This window comes from Alosa alosa, chromosome 22, assembly GCF_017589495.1.
Source record: "Alosa alosa isolate M-15738 ecotype Scorff River chromosome 22, AALO_Geno_1.1, whole genome shotgun sequence".
NCBI classification, from domain to species: Eukaryota; Metazoa; Chordata; class Actinopteri; order Clupeiformes; family Clupeidae; genus Alosa; species Alosa alosa.
Genome location: NC_063210.1, coordinates 7457528 through 7477245, shown reverse-complemented (window position 1 = coordinate 7477245; position 19718 = coordinate 7457528). Strand labels below are relative to the sequence as shown.

General features: G+C 43.4%; 2 protein-coding genes across 3 annotated transcripts; both read right to left on the bottom strand.

Annotated features, from left to right (window-relative positions):
• Positions 1-671: 671 nt before the first annotated feature.
• Positions 672-15869, bottom strand: tom1l2 (target of myb1 like 2 membrane trafficking protein). 2 transcript variants are annotated; one of them, XM_048233640.1, is made up of 15 exons: positions 15801-15869; positions 14789-14873; positions 14468-14546; positions 14155-14304; positions 13358-13492; positions 12826-13002; positions 12331-12447; positions 11802-11935; positions 11356-11404; positions 9248-9413; positions 8591-8702; positions 7646-7727; positions 6492-6551; positions 4831-4867; positions 672-4527 (listed from the first exon to the last, which is right to left on the bottom strand). In XM_048233640.1, the coding sequence occupies exons 1-15, from the start codon at positions 15850-15852 to the stop codon at positions 4355-4357; spliced, it is 1608 nt and encodes a 535-aa protein (XP_048089597.1). In that variant the 5' UTR covers positions 15853-15869; the 3' UTR covers positions 672-4354. The 2 variants fall into 2 exon arrangements, with proteins under 2 accessions (XP_048089597.1, XP_048089598.1); XM_048233641.1 differs by lacking the exon at positions 6492-6551.
• Positions 15870-16608: 739 nt separating this feature from the next.
• On the bottom strand, positions 16609-19367 carry atpaf2 (ATP synthase mitochondrial F1 complex assembly factor 2). The gene is made up of 8 exons (XM_048233494.1): positions 18838-19367; positions 18627-18671; positions 18333-18481; positions 18134-18231; positions 17801-17881; positions 17502-17614; positions 17185-17300; positions 16609-16830 (listed from the first exon to the last, which is right to left on the bottom strand). The coding sequence occupies exons 1-8, from the start codon at positions 18971-18973 to the stop codon at positions 16693-16695; spliced, it is 876 nt and encodes a 291-aa protein (XP_048089451.1). The 5' UTR covers positions 18974-19367; the 3' UTR covers positions 16609-16692.
• Positions 19368-19718: the final 351 nt, after the last annotated feature.

Genomic DNA, 19718 nt, shown 5'->3' with positions numbered 1-19718 from the left:
GTTATAGCCATAATGTTAACTCCATGGCTACAGCCTTGCTACCAGTTGTCACTCAGCAGCACTGGAGTCTTGTTTAAACTAAATAAGACTTTTCACATTTCTTTAAGCTTTTCTCTTGTAGCTGTTAGGCCGTGTGGATGTGCCTGGCAGGAGAGTCGGGACAGGCTTTTTACAAAATGACTTGGGGAGACAATGAAGTGTGAAGGCCCATCGCCGCTAGGACGACCAAGGAAACAAACAAAAGGAACAAGCGTGGCAGCTTTTTAAACAGAGCCAGCATGATGAGGGAAGTGGCATTTTCTGCTTAACACAGCGCCTGTCAGGACCCTTCCCGAGAGTAAATGTTTCTGCCGGCTGAACGCCGCTGTGAAACCAGCCTGGTGCGGAGCTGATAGTGATGTGTCGGCCACTCTCGTGTCCCCTGTATTCAGATTTACTCCACACTCCGGGGAAATTATTTTTTTTTTTTATGTCCATCACTGGATGTACTGTAAGGGCCCTGTCTCCTTCAACTCCAAAATGGCTTATCTAACGTCCACTTTAAGTTTCCTGAGGAAAACAGTGAAGGAAAGTCCGTGAATGTTCCCGTTATGAAGCTGACGTTAGAGCAATAGATTCACGTGACAGACAGGCGCCAACACAAACACAGAAAGAAAGAGGTAACGCACTGGTCAGCATCTGCTAATGTTTTATTGGAGTTCAACACATGCATGAGTCAAATGGCAGAGAGAGAGAAAGAAACTTGAGGCAACAGCAAGGGAGCACGCACACACACAAATACACACACACACACACACACACACACAAGCACACATTGCGCTCGCACACACACACACACACACACACACACACACACACACACACGGCTTCAGTGACGGCTGTGTTACCAAACACAGCTCTCGCCACAGTCTGACATGTGGTGGAGCTCAGTTGAGGCCGGCACATGCAACACAGTCACAGTCAAAAGGGATCCCTTCATGATGTCTAACGCGATGACATTCAGCAGCCCGAGTCCTCGTTAACCTCACTCACGTCTTAATGGCCACGGCCTGCACTGGAGCCCCCCATACAGCATTAAGTACAAAAATTACCCACAATCCAATGAGGTACTTGAGATTCCTAGTGTGACCAAGTTAACCCCCCCACCCACAACAGCAGCAGCAGCAATGTCCGTTCATTACTGGAGCACTCGTGGCCGAGTGTATGCGCAGGCTCTCTCTGCTTCAGCCAGAAGGCTGTTGCCTGGTGAGTACAAAAAAAGGGGGCTCTTGGCAGGTACAGCTGGACAGGACTAGCAGGCGAGGACGAGGGGGAATGACAAACGCAATTTCCGAGTTCTGACCGGCCAAACAAATACGTTACATGGCCGCGGGTGGACCTAAATGCCATGGGATTTGCTTTTGATGATCATGTCAGGCAAAAAGCCAGCACGGACAACCTGGACGAATTGCATTATTTAACCAAAATGGTGGCAAAGGTGGGGGGGAAAAAAGAAACATGACAAACCAACTGCCCACATATACAGTTTACAAAAGCTCAGACATTTTCATATTGAAATTTGTAGTGATGGGGTCCAGAAAAAGAAAAATGATGCTGATAACATTGCTTGCATACACACACACACACACACACACACACACACACTTAAAATATTCTTTACAGTTGACAAACACATCCCACATACATACCATAAGACACTCCATAATAACAATAAGTAAAATGCAAATAAATTATTTCTACATTCTCAAATTAAAGATTTTACAGTATCCCAACCAATTGTTTCCTTCTAATGGGAACAACATAAAGTGTGAGTTGTTTAGAGTTTCCTGCCTTTAAAGTAATCCAACTAACAGTAAAAAGTGCAAAAATATGGTCAAACACTGAGTAATATGCAACTTCCAGCAAGGGTCGTAGCAAACCCTGATTGTGCATCTAAAGAAACCAATTTAGTGTCAGAATATACCAAGAACTAATTATGAATGAATGAGTCGAAACAATAAATCTCAATGAGTAGGGTTTTTTTTAGAGATCACAGTTCAACAGTTAATATACCAATGAATCTGCCTGAATTGCATTCGGAGTCTGACGAGTAGAAAGCAGCCACAACAAAAGGGACATATGTTGGACATCGACGGTGTTACGTGAACCATTTCAACAAACCAAAACAGCCAAGCATGTGGCCTAGATGGAAATAGCTTCCCTAAGGGATTCTTCGTCAATCAAATGGAGCCAATCAGACAGATCAGAAGAGATAAGCAGCAACTCAACTGGATTTAAAGTGTAGAGTATCTGGAAATAATACCACACCAATTGGTCTTTTGAACATTCAAACAGCCAACTATGTTCCATAGTTCCATGGTTTGGTCCATTTGTCCTGTTACGCTCATCTCATTGCACACGGACAGGTAGAAGGGTGACTAGCCCAAGGTACCTGTGGGAACGGCAGATCCTGGCCACAAAGACCTTCCAAAGTATTTGACGTATTTTACAGTGTACAGATGTGGGAGTTCATAACCAATTACAACCTGTACACCATTCCAACTTTCAGGATTTTAGTGGCTTCTCAGCACTAAATAACACAACCTGCTCATGCTAGCAAAACATTATATTCCATTGTTCCAGCACTCTTGTGGCATTTTAATAAATATAATCGTCTCAGTACACCTCATTTGTACCAGTCGACATCCCTGGTAAGGTTCCTATTAAAGGATACTGATCATGTTTTCCCTATGTCAAAAATGATTGTGCATGGATTAACTCATAGATGACTTGCGTGCCGTTAAACAGCCTGCTACCTTAAATATCCTGTATGTACATATTGGGACATGTGGGAGGGGTTACCTAGGGCAAAGCACGCACATACACATCCCTCTTCCTCTCCTCTTGTTCCTTCCTATTACCTGTTTCCGTGAGGTAAAACAATCACATGGAGAATTTCCACAGCATCTAAAGAGATTCACTCTGCCTTTGTATAAAAAGAGGGGAAGAAAAAAAATGGCGGCATCTCCCTTAGCTCCTGCAATGGCATTCCCTTATTTTGTCAGACAACAGAATGACACCTTTTTTCCCCCCTAGTTCCAACTACAGATAACAATACCACCACCATTAATCCTATTCAAAACAGCTGGAAGGGTGAGAATCAAAAAGGAGAAGGTTTTTCTACAAACGTTTTAAAAGGAAATGTCGGCAAATCATAGACCAACACAGCAACCAGTTCCTTATGAAGCTATAACTAGAATGGGGTTTACGGAGATCACAAACTGCTGACGAAAATGGGCTATGGAAAGGGAGAAACTCAACCGTAGGATTACTACAACCCCTAACGTAAACCTCACATATAACACCACCCAGTTCACTACGGGGGATTGAGAATATACTGACTGATTGAGCCATGGAGGCATGCAAGGTGTGACTGACGTGGTCAGCTGGCGGTTGAAACCACTTCCCATTTCATAAGACATACAATGGACTATATGATAGCCTCTGTCAAGTGTACCTTGAAGCAATATTCCACAGAATATTGGTGCAAAAGCCATTCCCTTTTAAAACAGTGGTAAATGTACGCAAAATGCAGCTGAAATTACAGGTGTACACCATTTGGTCAATCAAACTCCAACAAAATAATGTTACACAAATAACTGTACCCACCATCTAGAAGTGGACAAATTACTGTGTTGGGTGAGCTTACTAACCTAGCTGTGTTTGGATAACAGATGCTGAAATATGATTTTTTTTCTATAAACAGCATTGAAAATAGAGATTTTTTTTTTGCACTACTTAAGAATACTTAGTCCAATGATGGTATAGTGGGTTTAACTCTTAATGATGACACTGATCTACTTCCCTTTTCAGAAACGACCCACTGCAGATTTGAAATAAGCCGAGTAATGTCATCTTCGATATACGCAGAAGAATTTGTTCAAGTCAAATATTGCTTCAAGGACAAATGGAAACTAAAAGTTGTGCAACAAGAAGGTATGCAACACTATCAACATTGTGTAGAGCCTTCTTCTATTTGCATTTCATTCCTTTTAGGTATCAATTGATGAGAAATCAATTGAGCTGTCTCTGAAACTGTGTATGAATAAAATAAAATAAACGTGGGTATGAAAATGTCTATGGGTTCCCTTCATCGTAAAAGTAGCCAAAAGTAGTCCAAATGGCCGGTAGAGTGAGTGGACGCAGCAGCAGGGACGGCCATCTTGTGGATAGTGGGGTAGTGCATGGAGTCAGCGAGAGGGTGGACGCCTCTGGGTTGGGGGCGGGTGTGGTCAGGGTTGAGGTGCGGTGCTATGTTGGCGTGAGACCTGCCACGGGGTTGACCGGGTGTGCGGAGTGGCGGTTGGGGGGGCGTCTACATGGTAAACAGGGCGTCTGCGGCGGGCCGCTCGGCCTTCTTGCCGGCACTTGGGGTGGAGCTGGCAGCCGCTGCTGTTGCCACCGGTGGGAGGTCGCCACTAGGGGGCGATGGTAAAGTGGGCACCATCTCCGCTGCCTTGGCCCGCTCCTCCAGAAACTTGTCGAACTCTGTAGAGATGGAGATGAGATTGGTGGAGCAGAAGAGTGCAGAGCAATACAAATTCATTACAAATGGACGTCTTCAAAAACCCAGATGGAATTGTCACATGTATTTCTGTATTGTATTGTATTTCTTTCAAGCGAGTCCTGTCTGTAGACAATCTCCTTACTGGTTAAATTAGATTCCATGAGGTACAAACTCTTATGACAATAGACACTAATAGACTGATATTAATAACTACCGTACTAACTATAGAAAGCCTTATTTAAGACTAGTTCAACCAAAAACAGAGAACCATGCTAAATAATTACCTTCACTGGTCACACCCTCCTCAGCTTCGTCTCCTCGCTTCAGACAAGCAAAATGGGGGAGAAATGACAAAATTACAGTTAACACACACACAGAGACGCACATGCACACGCGCGCACACACACCACGGCAGCAGGGCAATATGAATCTCATCAGATATTCATACACAGAAGACGCCATCTCAGAGGGGGGAAAACCATGAGATCCAAATTACACCACCCACACTTCAAATTCCTACTTAGCTGTTTGTGACTTCTATCAGATTCCTACTTCCAACAGACACAATTAAGTGGAGACTGCTAGTTCCCATAAACATAGATTTGTACAGTGTGCCTATGCCCATCTTCTCACCCACACGATTGAAATTCAGTTTGAGAACTTGCCAAGATTGCTTCAAAGTCATGCAGAAATGAAGGCCATAATAAGTTTAGAAAGGAGTATGCACTCCAGCAAGTTTGCTTCTTCAGTCTTCAAAGACTCTTTCTCTTTTCCCCAGGTTGCTTGCGTACATATCGGCTCAGTAAGAATTTAAATGCTTCCTTGTCTGACTATTTGGCAAGATCATGTTAGGTTTTAAAAGCAGAAAACAGAGTTCTGTGTCAGGATTATTTGCACTATACTAGATTAGAGAAAGCAGCAGTAAAAGTAGGTCCATAAAGAAAAACACTATTTTTACAGCAGTAAAAAAACAGTAGTAATCTAAGACTATGTTTGTATTTCTATTTGTTTGGCCAAGAAAAAAAAAGTTATATAAAGATTTCTGCAGCACTTAAGCCACCTTATCTTAGCGATAGCACTAGTCTACTGGCACCTTTCCACAGTGGGTATCCTCAGACTTTTTCGTTTCCATTCCTGAGGCCTGACTGAGGCTATGAGCCTCACAGCCCCAGTCTGGTCTTGGAGTGAGGCAGTGCTGGATCAGGGCTCAACTAGGGACTTTAGGAAGATTAACAATAAAAACACAGAAACTGAAATAGAATGGAAGCTTCAGTTTACGTTGCCTAGCAACAGACATGAATGATTGTGTACTTCTAGAGAAAAAAAACATCTATTGATGAATCTTCACAAAAGAATCAAGGACACCTTTTTGGTTACCTTCCTCTGTAATCAATGGGACTGGCTAAAAGACGTGATAGAGGAGTGCACCTTCAAAAAAAAAAAAATCTGTCTTCTTAACCTATTTTTGCATTCCGTGAACAGAACTCTCCAGTTGTGCTTCCAGTGTAGCTCGGCTGTTTGTGCCAACTAATGCTCTCTGTTTTGCTGAAGTCCCTGATATTATAACTCTTAATGGAAACAGAAGACTGAGGCTATTCACCAATGCTTTTAAGTCCAAGGGAAACCTTGGGCTAGCTGTGATCTTGAAGGGGAAAAAAGCCATATGCGAGTGCCGTTTTGTCATGCTGTTGCAAAACTGTTTGAAGAACCATCCACCAAATTAATTAACTGCCCATATATCCACGTTGTGCCCATCAGTTAGTAAGAAACAGACCTCGCCCCTGATTTAATGACACTGTTAAAATGAGAGATATGGGGGAAACCGGGTTAATTGGGAGGGCTTTGTGAATTAAGTGCCAAAAAGGGAAAGAAAAGGGGAAATGGAAAATGTGTTACAAACAGGAGAAAAAAGATGAAAACAAAAATCAACAGAAAGAAATCTCACCACGTCGGTACAGAGCCACTCCTCTATGTCATCCATGACAGAGGACTGTGCCACGGGGCCCTGCGGAGCACAGGCACGCACGCACGCACACACACACACACACACACGAGTGTGTGTGGCCCAGGACACCACACAATAACAGCCCCCAAAACAAGGGTCAACAAAACAAAACAAAACAAAACCAAAACGCAAATCAATTTCAAACATAAAATTTGTGATACTGAGGGAAGTAATGACCCATGATAAAACACACACACACACACACACACACACACAAACACACACACCTTCAAAAGGATGTTTTTCAATGCTTCATGCAAAAACTGAATGGTGGAAAAGATGTTTGTGGCCTTTACTCTGGAGAAACACAAACCCAAGCCAAACCCAAAGTAAAAACAGGAACACACAAAGCCTGCAGGTCATGCTTTAGGGGATAGGGGGGGATGTGCAGCTTCTGAGGTGAACGCTGACATGCAGGTATGTTTTAGCCATTGAAGCTCTACCTGAGGACTACCTAAACCATAGGCAAGAACACTACAGCGCAGCACTTTGGTCATGCAGCTGATGAACAACAGTGTCTTTTCAGCTTACCTTTCATCAACAGGCTTTGGGTGACTCCATTATGGAGGGAGTCCAGTTACCTACAGTATTCCAACAGAATTCCTTGCTGGCAGTTTGCATGCCAGAGCAATGAATTTGCCCTTTTCATACCGTTTCCATGCCCAGTAAGCTCTACTACAAACAGCATTTGCTGGGTCTACTGATCTCTGCTAGAGACTAGGTTCTGCCATCAGCCTATTAACATCCCAGCAGCAGAGATGGAGCGGAAACCAACAGAGCATGCAGTCCCAGGATCAGTCCAAACCAACTGCAACAGCCACTTGCATTCAATCAGCTCAGCTCCTCAGCCACTGCACACTGATCACAGAGGCAGAGTGCTAAAGGTGCTAACAGCACTAATGGCGTTGCTGCTATGGTGCAATGGCAGCCCAGTGCATCTGATTGAATACAGACCCAAAGCACAGAACAGCACACACATGGTAGGCACTCACATATTGTGTGCTCTCTCACTCACACTCACTCTCTCTCTCTCTCTCTCTCTCCACAAAAAAAGGGGCAAAGAGCCCCCTCCCGGAATATGTGAGTGCACTCACCCCCGCATGCGTCTGCTGTTTAACCTCCAGAGTGGGGGCCTGCTCGCCGACGGCCTGAGGGTCTTCAAACGGTGGCGGCGGGCTGGACGGGAGAACAACATCCGGTTAAAAGAGCACACCGCGCGCGCGCGCACACACACGCGCACACACACACACACACACACACACACACACACACACACACACACACACACACATCACTGACACTTATCAGCGCCTCCGGCTATAATGCATTATTTAGCAGAGGAGGGAGGCGCAGCGAGTCTCCAGCTACTGAGGCTCCTGTTTAATCTCCACGCTCGGATACACGAGCATCCTCACCACATTAAACGGAGGAGTCCTCCGCATGAAAGTGAAAACATGAGCCGAGCACACTGGCTAGCGTAGTTGTTCAACAAGGAGTTGTCAAGTGTGATACGGAGCTGGAGACATCACCACCGAGTCAGAAGGCTGGCTGGGTGAAAGTGGAGATGTGTGAGTCGGCGCCACCTACTGGCTAAAAAGTGATCTTCATTGTTTTCACATACAGTCTAATTACTAGATAGGGTTAGGATACAATAAGATCAAGAAGACAACTGAAACTATGGGGTGTGGTGTTATATTACATAGTATCAAGTAAATGTGGTGAGCTGGGCTGGCTTATATCTCATAAATGTGGGGGAAAGCCAAGCCAAGCACATACTGGAACATGCTCGCTTGCTCCTGGAAAAGTGGCAGTCTGTGCTTCTCTACAGTTATTACGATGACATGGTTATCTTGTGGAGTACTACCATTGTGTTGCGATTTACCTAGAGAAGTATAGGGCAACTGGACAGCACAACTCCAAAGGTGTCGAAGCTCTGCACTAAGCATTTCACTGCGTGTCGTACTATGTATGATGGTGTGTGTGACAAATGGACTTGGGACTTTAAAAAGGGCTTCCAGGGAGTGGAAGAGAGCTCTCACTTGTTGCGCTGTTCGGGCGCCGCACCAGTCCTGGTCTGGGCAAACATGTCAAAGTCGTCCTGCGGTTGGCTGAGGGCACTGAGTGTGCCACTCACACTGTCCCCACCCACATCTGAGAGAGAGAGAGAAAGGAGAGAGAGAAAGAAAGAAAGAAAGGAAAGAAAGAAAGAAAGGAGAGAGAGATGGAGTGAGAGAGAGAGAAAGAAAGGAGAGAGAAAGAAAGAGAGAGAGAGAGAGAGAGAGAGAGAAAGAAAGGAGAGAGAGAAAGAAAGGAGAGAGAGAAAGAGAGAGAGAGAGAGAGAAAGGAGAGAGAGAAAGAAAGGAGAGAGAGAGAGAGAGAGAGAGAGAGAGAGAGGAGAGAGTGACGGAGCGAGAGAGAGAGAGAGAGAGAGAAGGAGGGATCATGAGCGAGCCAGCTGAGGGTCCTTGATGCCAAGTGATGGTTTCATATTGATCCATCATGACTATTCTGTATTCTGTTCAAATGCTAAAATGTTATACAGTGTATACTTCCCACCCTGGATCATATCCAGACTTCTTATCCAGTACTGAAACATATTCAGTTCAGTCACTTTAATTGTAGAGCACATTTAAAAACAACAGGAGTTTAGCCAATGTGCTTGTTTAACTAGTTTGGGGGGGGTGGGGGGTACTCACCTAGCACGGCCAGTTTGGAAGCGAGGGAGGCTGGGGAGGCGGAGCGGGCAGGAGCCACAGAGGCGAGCAGGCTGGAGGGTGGCGTGGCGTTGACCATGGGAGTGACCACAGCAGGGGAGCCAGGGCCCAGGTCTATCAGATTGTCCTCCGTGGCCTCACTGAGAACCTGGGGGGAGGGGTGTGTGCACACAGGGCCTGATTTTAGGAATGGCAACACAAAGCTGGCAGACATGTGACTGGGTGTACCTCTCTGAAAATAGGTTGGTCACTCCTTGTGTTGTGTGACAATGGACAAAACATACTGGAGGGGACTTCCAATTGGGAATCCGATTTACCTTTCATCCAATTATGATAATAAAGCTCTAAAAACATATGGGAAGATGACGCAACAATTTTTTTTTTAGCTAATTAACACTTTTTTTTCCTTTTGGTGTTTGTGTGTGTGGGAGTGGGGTGAGGGGAGTTGTAAAAACACCAAAATAATAAAAAGAGTTTAAAATAAACAAGAACCAATGAATTGTTAGCCAAAACATCTGACATAAAGCATAACAGTAATTCATTACAACTATAAAAAGATGTGGCTAAATGTCACTTCACTCTGGAAAAAAATATTTCATCATCGTCTGGACGGCAGTGAAAGGACATTTTTTAAAATGAGCTTTGCTCTGCAGTGCAATGTTTTTTTTTGTTTTGTTTTATTTTGTCCTTGTTGGCTGGGGACAAAATCAGCTCTCCAGCCAAAGACCGTCTGCAGTCCTTTAGTGGTTAAATTATCTGTGTGTCCACAGCATATAGCAGCCTATACTTTTAGTCCATTATAGAATGTGGATACAGAAAAACAAAAAGCCTATACATGGAAAAGGGGGGACTGTCATTTTCCTGGCCACTAAAACACACACACACACACACACACACACACACACACACACACACACACACAAATACTATACATTTCTTAAATGTCGGGGAATGTCCATCTGTGGTGTAGTTCTGGACTCGATGCACGTACTCAGGGGTGCTGTCTGCGGTTACGCTGGGCCAAGTGGACACCATTTGGCCAAATGTGAGAGCAGACAAGACGAACTCCGACCAAATGTGCGAGCAGACTAAACTCGAGCGGGACTAGAGCGGGTCTGGACTTGAGACAGCTCCTTCACACTCGTGCCTGGCGTGCCCCGTCTTTCCATTCACTCATTTAAGAGCTGTTCTCCGTCCTAACGACCGAGACTCACCAACACAGCGGCTTATAGCCCATGTGTGTTTCAGATGCATGACATGGCTGGGTGACACTAGCACAGTTAGCTGCTACACATTTGGTTTTGTGGAGGATGGGTGGATGTACGAAGAAAAAGGAGTGATTTAACAAAGGGATGCAGGCAACATGAAGGGGGAGTGGGGTGTGGGTGAGGATCCCAAGCAGCATGAACGCATTCAGGGTACTGGGGGGGTCAGACAAGGGGGGGGGGGGTTGGAGGAGTCAGGAACAAGCACCATCCTATCTCATAGCCAAACACAATGGAGAGGTGGGTGGTGGGGAGGGTGGCTCAAGGTCAAAACATGCGGTATGGAACTTGGGGGAGGGGGGGTGGTGTGGCCTGGATGGTGTGTCCATACGCCGGTCGGCCATGTTTCGACATCGCCCCGACACTCTGCTCGTGTCAAAGCATACACGACTATCAGTGGCTCTCATACTTGCCTCCCTCAGCTGGCGACAAATCAAATGACAGGGAGAAAATAAAAGAAAAAAAGACAGAATAATGAAAACAAACCAGAACACACAAAACAAAAGGGAAAAAAAAAAAAAACATATGAATATTTACAGCATGCCTTCATGGAACCTGTGTGGGAGCATGGGGCATTAACTTCACAGTACTGCTAACATTCAGAAGCGGACACAGCAACACTCATGACGGGACACTACAAAGATGTGATGGAGGTGAGGAGGCTGACGACAACCAAACAGCCATGACGCTGGATGCTGCTCCCTAAAGCCCATGCACTGATTGAAATGACCATGAGTGGACAGACTACAGATATAACGGAGTGAGGCCAGAGTGGCTGTATGATGAGACTTAAAGAACTACAGGACTGGTCAAGCTTCCACTTACTCCATTGTTGATTCCCTGGGCAGTTCGGCCTGACCTGAACCTCTCGTATCTATGAGAGAAGACGTAACAGTACATCAGTAACACAGTACACAGCTTAATAAAAAAAAAAAAAAAATACTTCTACATACAATCTTACATCAGAGAAATCAACAAAATTTAATTTACATTTAATATTACAATCCTGATCACATAAAGTGTGCTTCTACACTAGAAGCTGATTTTGCTAATCCAAAAAGTAGATCTGAAAGTTACAATTATAGTGGGTCACTGCGGGCTGGTCTGGATGGAGAGCCTCCTCTCAGCACTCCACTTAACAGCAGGCCTCCAACAACACAATATGGAATACATGTTGCCACGGAAATGACAAAGCACAAAGTTAATGCCCTTGTCTGTGTCTACATGTCTGCGTGCTTGCTCTGGTCAGCATGGCAGGGCAGGGCAGCTACCTTTCGTATCTGAGGAAGATGTTGTTGAGGTCGTCGTTGACGTGCAGCAGCTCTTCGGTCACCTCCTCGTTGGACACGCGTGAGATGAGCTCCACAATCCTCTGTTGCATGGCCCTGCATGTACGGTTCAGCTCCTATATGTTCGCAGACACACAGGTTTTGACAAGACAAAGTTTAAAGAACTAAATCACAAACCTACCCTCCTACACAAACACACACCATCTGTTGTTAATTAACTGTTATTGTGGTTGCTATTACTGTTATTATTATTATACAGCAGCGACTGTTTGACTGGCTAGTGCATCACTGGCTTGAGCCTACAATGTAACTACTCTCTCTAGTGGATAAAGTAGGGAAATGCAGACAGCAGTTTTTCTTAATCTTTACTACACGATCATTTAAATTCAGCATGGTCAGTACACACCCCAAATGAAACTAGGCTTCTATTCATCTGATTAATGCTTTGGTATAGACAGGAGAACAACAAATAGGTTAACATGTTCTCAAGCAGTGTGCAACGGACGGTCACCTGAAGCAGCTCATGATCAGAGGGGTCTTCCTGTCCTGGCACCATCTCAGTCAGCATCTCCGACATCACCTTAATGTTCCCGCGCACAATGTCCAACTCACTGCGCAGCCGACAAATCTGCAGGGGGGGTGGGGTGGGGGTGGACACAGCCATGGTTGAAGTACAACGTGTAGAGTACGTGTGCGACACTCGGGAGAACAAATGGCAAAATCAATTTTTAATGCCACCTCCCTCTCATCTCATCACTCAACAGCCAACTCAAATCCTTTTCCATTACAGGCTGAATCCAGCATTAATGGGTTTCAGAATGCAGCAACACAAGTTGATGGCAACAAATTACTCTTCATTAGAAAGATTACTATTCATAGAATTATTCTAACACAAAAAAAAACGGTATTACATAAATTAAAGGAAAGCTATAAAAAATAAAAACAAAATCGGACATTAGCTCATCCATCCTCCACACAGAGGTTGTCCAGGCTGACGTGGCGGTACCTGTTCGGGGTTGGGGGTGATGGGTCCGGCCACGTGCATGGTGGGGATCTGTGGGGCGGAGTGCACTGGCAGCGGGGCAGTGAAGGGGGGTGCGGTGCCAGCGAGGGGCTGAGGCTTGGGCTGTGGCGGGGTGCTGTACTTCTGCAGTAATTGGTCCCCCTCAGGTGCAGTTTGTAGCTTTTTGAAGGACAGGACAAATGAGGGAAAGCGGTACAGCCACAGAGTTATTCTGGCACTTGGGCTGTTTCGCCACCGACTCATTACACCAACTCATTACAACTTTGCAGCATGTCAGCAAAAATGGCAGCATTACATGTTTTGTTTTTTAAAACAAAATGTTTGCTCAAACAATCCTTTTTTCTTAAAATATAAGAGAATGCATGCAAAAAAAATGACTACCAGGAATGACTCTTGATTCTTCCGAATAAGTATTTGTAGCATATAATTTATATCCAACATTACGCACGCCAACAACAATGTCATGACAACAGCCAGTTTTATTACGAGTCTATGATGATTCATGCGGTCCTACCCGCTGTGGCGTGTGGATGGGAGACAGGGACTCCAGGTCGGACATGGGAAACTCTATGCCTTTCCTCTTCAGCTCCTCGTACACGTGGACCACGCCCGTCAGGTCGGGACTACTCCTGAACGCATCTGCCCAAGCCTGGGGCACAGAACGGGAAAAGAAATTAGCAACGACAGAAAGTGGCTACAAACACTCCTGGAAGCAGCCTTCCAACTATCGACCAACAGACTAAATGTCACGCTATAAAAGGTCATATCACCATGTGATTACGTAGCATTTACAAGGTATCCTTTCATAAAGCCCTTTCAACCATTGCATGTATGGCACAAAAGAAGTGCAATGGCCAACACTGTGGTGGCGCCTTCCATGTTTTCAGTAAAAGCAACCGAGGAGCCAAGATAAGCAATATCAGTGAAGTCTCATGTAAGTCCTTGAGTGACTCCCTAAACATCAGGCATCAGATTCAGCAGATTAGAGGGCACCTGAGCCAGAGCGGCAGGTAAGCCGAGCAGCAGCAGGTAACCTGAGCTCGCACCTGGTCACGGTGGGCAGACCGGCTCAGGGTGCGCGGGCGCTCACTGTCCCCTAGGCTACAGGGGCCTCAGGTGACAAACAAGCAGCCCGTCCAAAAAAGGACGCTGCTCTCACTGCTTCCTTTCATCTCTTCCTCTCCCTCGCTCACTGACCCAGAATGCCTCAGAGTCCCAATCTACCGTTTGCATCAGCGCGGCTCTCTAATAAGCAACAGGCTGCAGACTGCAAATCTATACCTTGTAAGCAGATGCATGAGGACGGAGTACCTGAATGAGAGCGAGCACTTTGTCTTGCACAATGGTGGGAGGGTTGTTTTTGGGTGAAATGATTTTCACAAGGACGCCGTCAATGAAGTCACGTGTTGTGACAAGGGCATGGAAACGATAACCACAGTTTTTGACACATGTCTCAAGGACCTGCATAAAAAAAAAAAGAAGGAAAATAAGACAATAACAAAAGGCAAAGCTTTGGGGGTCTGTTCTTATGAGCCCCACTAAAAAAAACACTTGGGTTACAAACATATAGCTACTCTTTGTATTCTGCACATAAACCTGATAACTCAGCACGCCTTGCACATACCGTTAAGGTCAGCATCACTTCTTTGTAGTTTTTATTCCCATTCAGCCTCTTTTTAACAGCTCTTATGGCATCCTTTGGGCTGCAAAACCATTATGAAGACAGAAGACAGACCAGGTTATCTAGATTACATCTCTAAAATCTATCATATAGCCAGGAGACTGGGAGAAAGACCGTTATTCTTTTTTTTTTTTTACATTCCGATCCTGTCAAGGTAGTTTTAGTTAGAGTAAAGGACAGCTGAACCGAAACGAATAAAACTCAGACAAATATGACGTCCATCATATCATTCATTTATGGTTCCCATCTTTGGTTATCACTCACCCATCCTCTGTTTCATTGATGATGTCACATATTTCCATGTTCAGTGACCAATCCTCACTCTGAAGAGAGCCATCGGTGGCTTTCTCTGTGATGCAAAGACAACGCAGTTCGTGCCTTTTAGGACTGGTAGTGTTTCTTCTTACATGAGTCATTTGCGCAATATTTGCCCAACCTTTCGTTCAAGGTGGTGGTGAGATAAAATACCTGCCAGCTGAGGCACCAGGTACAAAGTAGTATGAAAGCAACTTGTAAAGTACTCGTCAACGTGTGATAGCTTTATAGCCACATGAGCTGCACATCATGTATGAATATTCCTATATGATGTCAATCTAGTTGTTGAGTGAATCATTCATTGGGTTTAAAATTGGCTGCGAAATATCAAGAAATCCAGGCAAAGATCATTCGCAACAACTTGTTAGCCTTCTACATTGATGAACAACACTTCACATTGGTTGATGATGTATGGTCGAGAAAACGTATGTCTCCCGCACTGCCATTGAACACCAGCAGACTCGCTCTTTATACATTGCCGAAATTAACATCATCAAACCAAGCTTCCTCATACCTGAGTGCGTAAACGTTAACTGACTTTAGCCAATTGCTAATGTTAGCAGGCAAACATGATCTGGCAAATATTTATCGTTGGCAAGCTAGCGGGCTATCTGGCTTGCTGGTTGGTTTTTCATTGTATCTTCGTCTATCTTAACTAAATTACTGAGTTGCTTACATGGCAACAATAAAATGTATTTATTTCAAAATCTAGCTTGACAATGCAAGGAGCCAAAATTGCACAGCCTCACTGACGACAGAAACATAATGTTAACGTTAAATAGACATAGCTGGAATGCTAACCAGCTAGCAAGCAGGCTAAGCTAGTGTCATTTAAGGGTGCCTGGGCAGCTCAACAAGCTAATTAAGTGCTGAACCTACAGACAGCAACAAAACAGATTGGTTAAGTAACACTGTGCATTATACCGTTATTTCATTCAATTGGTAAATGAGAAAGACATACCAATACACTGTCCCACCGGAGTGCTATATGGGTTTCCCAGTAAGAACTCCATCTTGACAACAAACCAACTCACGGTCCAGAATGAAGAAAACAGTGAGGCCACGCCCCTGTGAGACTTTCATTGGATAGAATTTTGTGTATTTCGCCGTGATTAGGCTGTTTCCACGTCAATCACGACTAACTCCAGTGGGTAACATTACTAATGCTTTTAAATTCTTTTCAAAATACAACGTATGTGGCCTCCTTAGGTAGTGACTGTAAAAAGGGATATTTAACATACAGCCTTATGTCTACACTTTTCTCCCTTGGACATATCACGCTGGGTGTGTTATCATCTCTGATAAGAAACCATTTTATTGCATTTTTATCTTCGACACACCTCTTTACATAAATGCTGAGCTCACTTAATGCTCTCTCAAATACAAATGGTCTGCAAGTCTAAATTAACATTCTAAAACCTGGAGTAAAAGGAACGCCTTAAGTTGATGATACACAAGACAACTTTTTGAGTGATGTTGCTGGACAATATTCCTACAAATTGTGGTTCTGGCACTTTCCCACTGATATTTTCTAAATAACTTTAATCATCAGTATGTACATCAAATGGAATTGGTTATGTGGTTGCAACATTGCTCAAAAAGCTGCCCCCTGTATCATCACCTTAACAGTAGCCTGCAGTTGTTTTCAGTAAACAAACCACTGTAGCCAGAGAAGACTATATCATTACTGTAAACTGTAAATGTTCTGCCAACATAAAAAAAATTCATTCCTCAACTAGTTCCAAGAATGTGGATTAAATGAAATACTATTTCATTTTTGAAACCAAATCACTTTATTTACAGTATATGTTGTTACAGTTCCGTATGTGCTTCCACCCACAGCAAAGCGCAGGTCAGTCCTGTAGGATTTTGCGTTTGACTGTGGAGCTCTCAGAGGCCAATTGGACAAACAGCGCACCAGCCGCCGTGCGTGCTCGCAGCTCAAACATGTCATAATCATGCGCCCATTCCACATTGCCCCAGTACTTGATCTGTGGAGCAAAGGGAAATGTGAGTACATTCAACTGTACAGGAATACTTGAAGTTCAATGTTGACCTATTTGCTTTCATTCAAAGGTATTGAATATGTAATGTCATTGACAGGTGTTATTCTGTAAATTACAAATTAACAGTGAATGGCAGAACTATAAAAAAATCAATAAATTCAACTGTGCATTCAGCATAACTCAATCAATGGATTAAGTGAAAAGTCAATGGCATGTTAGAAATGAATTAATAATTTCAAGTTTAACTGCATTGTACACCATAGTTTAGGAAGCATAACATAAACTTGACTTTTGATCCTTCAGCATCAAGAGCAGAGGAATCAGAGATTAAAAAACTACCTGATACTCCTCTTCTAAGCGTGACAGAAGCACAGCCTGCTCCACTGTCAAGTAGCGGTCAATCATCCCAAAGGACAGGATTACAGACTTCAACTGGGTGATCACATATTCCAGGCCTAGAAGCAACATAAAAGCATTATTTATCTCTTTAATTTATTTTTGAAAGTCAGAGTACACACAGTTATTATACATTTATTACACGGTTGAAATTACACAAATTCATGGGGTGTGCATAAACTGAAAACAAAGGCATTATAGCGCCCCCATATGGCATATGAATGTCAAAGCAGTTCATTAAGAAAGCACGCTGAACAAACCTGTCAAAGCCCAAAAGTTGTATGAGTTTAGATGCTGACGAAAAGTGTCCTTCGTCTCTTCAGGGATTTCTGGACCCATTATATTTGATGATGAACCAATAACCACATTATAACTAAAATATAAAACACATTTTGATATTTATTATTTGTGGCTACCGTCAGCCAATTTACATTATTCTTGTTCATACAAGGTGGTTCTGTTGATCAAAAAACACTGACAAAATCATGCGACATATGTTTACATTAACAATAAGTCAAAGGCATTGTTATTTGCAAAACAAGGCATAAGAAGGGTTTACCGTTTCTCAATCCACTCCATTACTGGGTTCCATTCATTGTTCTGCAGCTCAACCAGGGCTGGAGGTTCTTCAACTCTGTAGCTTAACAACAACAACAGATACCAGCCTCATGCATCTTCCAAGACAAGTAACATTATGCATCCTTTTTCTAAGGTTATACCAAACACAGAGCATATCTGAGGATTTAATTGTGTACTCAGAAGGAATGTAACATTGTGTTTACTGTACAAGATTATCTAGCTGCACAAGGAATGCAAAATCTTCAGTACACACGGTCTAAACAATGATTATATTCCTTTGAAACACAAGATTCATAATTGAATCTGAATTTACCATATAGTATCTGTCTCCAGGTACTTGAGGGCGGCTTCAATCATCTGCTCTTTGTTACGTTGGGTGGGGTTGTCCAAGGCTGTGTTGCACAGAGTTGACTGAAAAAACAGCGCTAAACAGTGAGGCATGCAGCAGAGAAGGCCCATTACAGAATGAAGACCACAGTTCACACACATGTGCCAGTATTGATCAGTCTCACCAGGTGCATAGTGTAGAACTTGAGTGTGTCCTTTTGAGCATCCCACTCTGTTGCCACAGCTATTGCTAGGGCTTCATTGGGTACAGTGAAGAGTTTGCCTCCAGGAGTTTTCAGCTTTCGGCGGTCTAGATTGATCTCAAACATTCCTCCTGAAGGCAGGACCAATGCAGAGAAAATACAGAGACTGAGACATCTATTTGTGTAATGCATAGCTGCCATTGCATTATTTCACTGTTGACTACTGACTGATTGAATACCAACCAATGTGATGTACTTAGGCATAACTGTACTTACCTTCACTTTGAGAAATAGAAACATCTTCGTAGAATTTCCTCCGCTCTGTGGATGGGATCAAGAACATGAAAGAGCATGTGATGTGCATAGAACTAAGTGACATCACGACGTCTTTGCGTTGCTCTACAGCTCAAATGTCTCTCCTCTCCATAAATATGGCATGCATTCTTCATCTTTCAGCTGGTTATTCTGTTGACATTTCATACATTACCTGAACTTGCCATGCCATAACATCTAGCATTCTGCAGGTGATGGATCAGATTTTGATGTTGCTGAACATTATGTCGCTGATGAGACAGAACCGTTTGGCCGATCCGACAATGCAATGCCACAAGACTTCGCAGCATAATGCAATATGTATGCAATATATTTTTCCCAAAACACGTACCAAGAGAATTAACTCAGTATAATGCTGCAGCTAACTTGCAATCAATAAGTAGCAAACGATAGTTCCCAATTGCTTCCCAAGTGCCCTTGCAGTAGTAACCACTGCAGCTAGCCTTAGCTAGCTAGTTTATGCTTATTTAGCTGATCAATTTACTGACCAGAAATTACCGGAGGGACGAATGAAACATTTCTGTACTAAAGTAGCTCTCACGCTAAAGCACAAAACACCAATGACTTAATTTAAATACTGAAAGAAGAAACCTGACAACAGTATTCCATTCAATCTATTCCCACAACAGTCACCTCCGAGACTCCATGCGTGTGACCTTCCGGATGTGAAAAGGTATATCGTATTAGCTTGAATGTGGGAACTGTAGTCAAAGATTGACCATGACAACATTTGACATATTTAGTAGTCTAGTCAAGTTTTTTTTTTTTCAGATTATTTAATTTATACGATATTTCAACAAATTGCACTTCTACTTGAAGATATATATATATATATATATATATTTTTTTTTTTTTTTTTTTAAATGAATGATTAAGAAACAAATCACAAAAGAGTACAAATATATTTATATTATAATATAAATATAATTTGAATATTAAAATATAAACGATGAGTTGCTGAGGTGTAAATGACACTGATGAAACAGTACCTTTTATGATTCTTCCATATAAACACTCATGCATCTTCCAAGACAA

Bases quoted from the DNA above. Each gene is read 5' to 3' on its own strand.
- tom1l2 (XM_048233640.1), bottom strand. From the start codon at position 15,852: ATGGAGTTCTTACTGGGAAACCCATATAGCACTCCGGTGGGACAGTGT. The intron at 13,003-13,357 runs GTAGGACCGCAT...TCCTTCAAAAAG, and splicing joins CCATCCACACGCCACAGCGG to CTACAAACTGCACCTGAGGG. The intron at 11,936-12,330 runs GTGACCGTCCGT...GCGAACATATAG, and splicing joins CTGATCATGAGCTGCTTCAG to GAGCTGAACCGTACATGCAG.
- atpaf2 (XM_048233494.1), bottom strand. From the start codon at position 18,973: ATGCTGCGAAGTCTTGTGGCATTGCATTGTCGGATCGGCCAAACGGTT. The intron at 18,232-18,332 runs GTGAGACTGATC...CTGTTTTTTCAG, and splicing joins AGTTCTACACTATGCACCTG to TCAACTCTGTGCAACACAGC. The intron at 17,882-18,133 runs GTAAATTCAGAT...GTTGTTGTTAAG, and splicing joins CTGGAGACAGATACTATATG to CTACAGAGTTGAAGAACCTC.